At 62.1% G+C, this 3807-nt stretch overlaps 1 protein-coding gene across 1 annotated transcript in view; it reads right to left on the bottom strand.

Annotated features, from left to right (window-relative positions):
• Positions 1 to 1013: 1013 nt before the first annotated feature.
• The window catches only part of PLTP (phospholipid transfer protein), a gene marked incomplete at its 5' end in the record, with an annotated part of 3462 nt that continues 668 nt past the window's right edge, over positions 1014 to 3807 (bottom strand). The window contains 12 exons of the mRNA XM_009696190.1: positions 1014 to 1154; positions 1269 to 1345; positions 1433 to 1496; positions 1665 to 1707; positions 1787 to 1854; positions 2083 to 2244; positions 2346 to 2405; positions 2588 to 2764; positions 2901 to 2992; positions 3111 to 3174; positions 3307 to 3370; positions 3564 to 3719. Of these exons, the coding sequence (XP_009694492.1) occupies positions 1014 to 1154; positions 1269 to 1345; positions 1433 to 1496; positions 1665 to 1707; positions 1787 to 1854; positions 2083 to 2244; positions 2346 to 2405; positions 2588 to 2764; positions 2901 to 2992; positions 3111 to 3174; positions 3307 to 3370; positions 3564 to 3719 (1168 nt within the window). The remainder of the gene's footprint in view (positions 1155 to 1268; positions 1346 to 1432; positions 1497 to 1664; positions 1708 to 1786; positions 1855 to 2082; positions 2245 to 2345; positions 2406 to 2587; positions 2765 to 2900; positions 2993 to 3110; positions 3175 to 3306; positions 3371 to 3563; positions 3720 to 3807) is intronic.

The following is a 3807-nucleotide window of genomic DNA, read 5'->3' as shown; positions in this document are numbered from 1 at the left end:
GGGGAGTGTGGGCTGCAGGGGGAAGGAGTCCCAGGGGCTCTGTCCCTGCTGGGTGAGGAGTCATGCCCCTGCTCTAGCCGCTTCCTTGCTTGTGGTGTCCTGTCTCACCTCCTCCCTGTCTGGGGAGGCAGCTACTTCCCTCCTGAGAAGGGAGCAGTCCCCACCACTTCCCCTCTGCCCCACAGCCCCTGCACGCACACAGCCCTGGGCAGGCTCCAAGGCAGCTGCCCCCTGCTAGGAAATTACAGCTCACATGGTGGCTGCGGGGAGCTGGGCGCTGCTCCTGCAGGGGCCTTCTGCTCCCCTCCAAAGTGCTCCCACAGCCACTGAAGGAGGCTTACCACAAAGACAATCCTACTGCCCACTCACTGGCTGGGGCATGCAGTGTTTCTGGGAACTCACAATAAATTCTCTGAACAAGGTGGTTCTGTTCCTCATTGCCCAGCTCCTTGCACTGTTCTGCAACCCCCCTGCTTTACTTTCCTTTGCTCTCTGAGGAGTACCACTACGCGCCAAGGATCCAGCAGAGGTAAGTGCTGATGTGCTGTGCTGGGGAGCCAGGGCCCGTGGTCTGTGCCCCCCCCTTTGCAGGGGGTCACAGAGGCCTGGAAACAAACCCACCCACAAGAGCAGGGGAAGTGCCGTTGCTCTGAGCCCCTCTGCCACCGTTCTGAGTTGTGTCTGCCTCCCGAGTACCTGAGCTGGGGGAGCAGCACTGTCTGCCTCCTTCCCCATCTCTCCCCACGTGCTGACAGACGTGCAGTCCGGCAGGAGCACATCCTCCAAGCAACAAGACCGCACAGGTTGGAGTTGAGTGGTTTATTAGTGTAATGAGAAGGGGTGCAGCAGGGGTTCCCAGAGCGGCCGTCTCCGCCTTGCTGCTACGCACCAGGGCACGGGCGCCCTGCAGGACGTGCCAGTGGTACTGGGGAAGCTGCTTCCTACCTACAGTCTACGGGTCCAGCCCGGAATCTGCCCTCGGTCCAGGGTGAAGAAGCAAGTGGGGAGATGAGCTAGAGCTGGCGGGTGTCCACACTGGGCTCTGCAGGCCATGAGCTGGGGTAGGCAGGGGCAGTAGGTGCCGGGTGGTATTTCTCAATCACCTCCCGCAGCCCCTTGGAGAAGTGGAGATCAGCTCCCACCGTGAGGAATCCCTGCGAACGCGAAGAGGTTTAGCAGAAGGTTGGGTGTGACTGTACCCTTCCCCAGCAGGACATGGTCCCTGCACCAGCTGTGGGGGCCCAGGCTGTCCCGATCCCGCTGCGTACCGCATGGTTGGTGACCACCTCCTTGGTGAAGTCCATGCCTTCTGGCAGTGGGATCTGCACCCCCTTTTTAGTTCTCTCTGCAGGGAGGAAGAGATGCAGTGAAGCCAAGTCCCACTGTGTCCCTGCCCCAAGCTCGGCTGTGTGTGGGCAGCAGTGGTGCTTACCGTTAATGATGGGCATGATCGTCAGCTGCAGCAGGGTCTTCAGTGGGGCCTGCAGTGAGAACAGCTGGGAACAGAGAAGCGTGGGTGAAGCGCACCAGCAGCAGACCTGCCTGCCTGGGTGGGCTAAAAGGGGCATCCTGCACTGTGCAGCCCCTCCCCAAGCCTGCCTCATGCTGTGGCTGGGGACTAGCAAGGGAGGCTGGATCCCCCAGGCTGGCATGGGTCCACTCACCGCTAGTGACTCCAGCGCAGATTGCTTGGAGTAGATGCGAAACCTGCAGGGGAGAAAGACGTGAGCTGAGTGCAGAGGGAACCTTCCCTGCAGCCTCCGCAGGACCCCAGCACTGGCCGTACCGTCGCAGGTCCAGCTGCACGCGCAGCGCCTTCCTTTGCAGAAACACCTTGGCGCTCAGCTTTGTTTCCTAGGGAGAGAGAAGGCTGAGTTGCAGCCCTGGTGTGCCCACTGCAGGCAGGCAGCTGGCCAGGCCGGCTGCTCCTCTTGCTCCACAGGCCCAGCTGTCCCCTCTGCTTTGGTGTGGGACACCAGAGCCTTTCCCCGTGGGGTGGGAAATGCTCTTCCCATGTACACTGCGGTGGCTGCACAGGGATCCCCAGTCGCATGCACCCCTCCCGGCCAGACCCCCACGCACCATGGCCATGCTGGAGAGCTGGACAGCAGGGCGGCCTGGGGGCACCAGCGAGATGTTGAGGAAGGCAGAGACTGAGACGGAGGTGCCCGAGGGTTTGATGATGCAGCGGGGGGGAGCCGACACCTGCAGCACCAGCCGCAGGGGAGCATCCACTGCAGGGCTCTGAGGAGGGCAGGTGAGCCGGAGGCATGGAGCTGGGCAGGGCTGTGCTCTGCCCCAGGGGCTCCCCCGTGCCTCCCGCCCCAGCTGGGTGCTCCTCTCACCAGCATGAAGATGGTCCCAAAGAAGGTGGCTCTCAGCAAAACCTCCAGATCCTTGGGCACCTGGAGGGAGGACAAACCACCGGAGGGTAAGTGAGTGGCTGCTGTTGATCCCAGCAGAGCTGCTCCCTGGATGACACCTCTCCTGCTCTGTGGGCAGAGCCCAGCCCTCCCTCCTGCCTGGCAGCAGGCCTCTCCCCGCAGACAGCTGCCTGCGCATAGCTGGGTGTCCCGGTACTGCTTACTTTCTCCCCCTGGAGCTCTATGGCCAGCACGCCTGCCTGGAAGTACGCATGCATGGCAGAGTCAAAAAAATACTCGGAGAAGGCAACGTAGACCATGCGCTCCGTCTCCTTGATCACCGGCTCCACCGCGTGGTTCTCCAGCTCCTGGATCTCACTTGCACGGGGGAAGAACATGCCCTGGGCCGAGAACAGGAGACGTTTCTGCAGCCGTAGCGCAGCCCACCCAGCTCAGTCCATGGTGCGCAGCATGCAGGCTGGCACAGCTGCTCCCATGGGGACTGGGAGGGTTGGCAGGGCAGGATCTAGTGTTCACCTTGAAGTCTAGGTCGAGGGTGTCTGTGGAGACGGTCGGATCCCGCAGGAGGGAGTAGTCAATCCCGATGTGTTCATCCACATAGTTTCTCACTGCCAGGGAAGATGTGCTGTCATGACCAAGCCTGCAGGCCACCCGGCAGCCTGATGCCCAGCTGTGCCCTCCCCACAGTGAGCCGGGTCCGGTCCCTTGCCCCAGGGCAACACTCACCTGGCACTGTGTCCAGCAGGGAGTTCAGCAGCACCAGGCTGGCGTGCTCCAGGGACGGGCAGATCTGAAAGGCAAGGGCCTGGGCTAAGAAGGGAGTTGCTCCCAGGTCTGGATAAGGACCCGGACCCTCCTGCTGTGGGGCAGGGCAAGGCCAGGCCCTCCCTGGGCTCCATTGTCTGTCTGCCCTCAGCCGTACCTGCTGGCTGACGAGGAAGCGCATCCCTGTGACAATGAAGGTGCTCAGGAACTCATAGACCTTCCTGCAGGACACAACAGCAGCTTTGTGGCTGCCTGCCTTCCCCTGTGGCTCCAGTCCTGTCCCTCCGTTCCCGTGCGAGCACACAGCTTGGGCTGGGGAAGTCCCGAGGGTGCACAAAGGGAGGTCGGGGAGCCGGGCACAGGCAGAGCTGGCCAGATGGAGGGACAGGGCTGCTGCGGTAGGGTTGGGTGTACCTGAGTGTGCCAGAGAAGCCTGCACGCATTCTGGCAATGGAGGCATTGCAGGTGATGTTAGAGATCTTCAGGCGCCCAGCCTCGTCCTTGGCCAGCTGCAGCACTGTGTAGATGTGGACACCATCCGCAGAGGCATTGATGGACCCGATGTCATAGCTGGAAGCCAGGAAAGCAGATGAGAGGAGCACACAGCTCCGATCAGCTGCAGGGCAGCAAGGCATCCATGGCATCCAGCGGGCAAGGC

This window comes from Cariama cristata, unplaced genomic scaffold, assembly GCF_000690535.1.
Source record: "Cariama cristata isolate BGI_N322 unplaced genomic scaffold, ASM69053v1 scaffold28662, whole genome shotgun sequence".
NCBI lineage: Eukaryota > Metazoa > Chordata > Aves > Cariamiformes > Cariamidae > Cariama > Cariama cristata.
The sequence above is the reverse complement of the archived record's forward strand: the minus strand, read 5'-3'. Positions and strand labels throughout refer to the sequence as shown.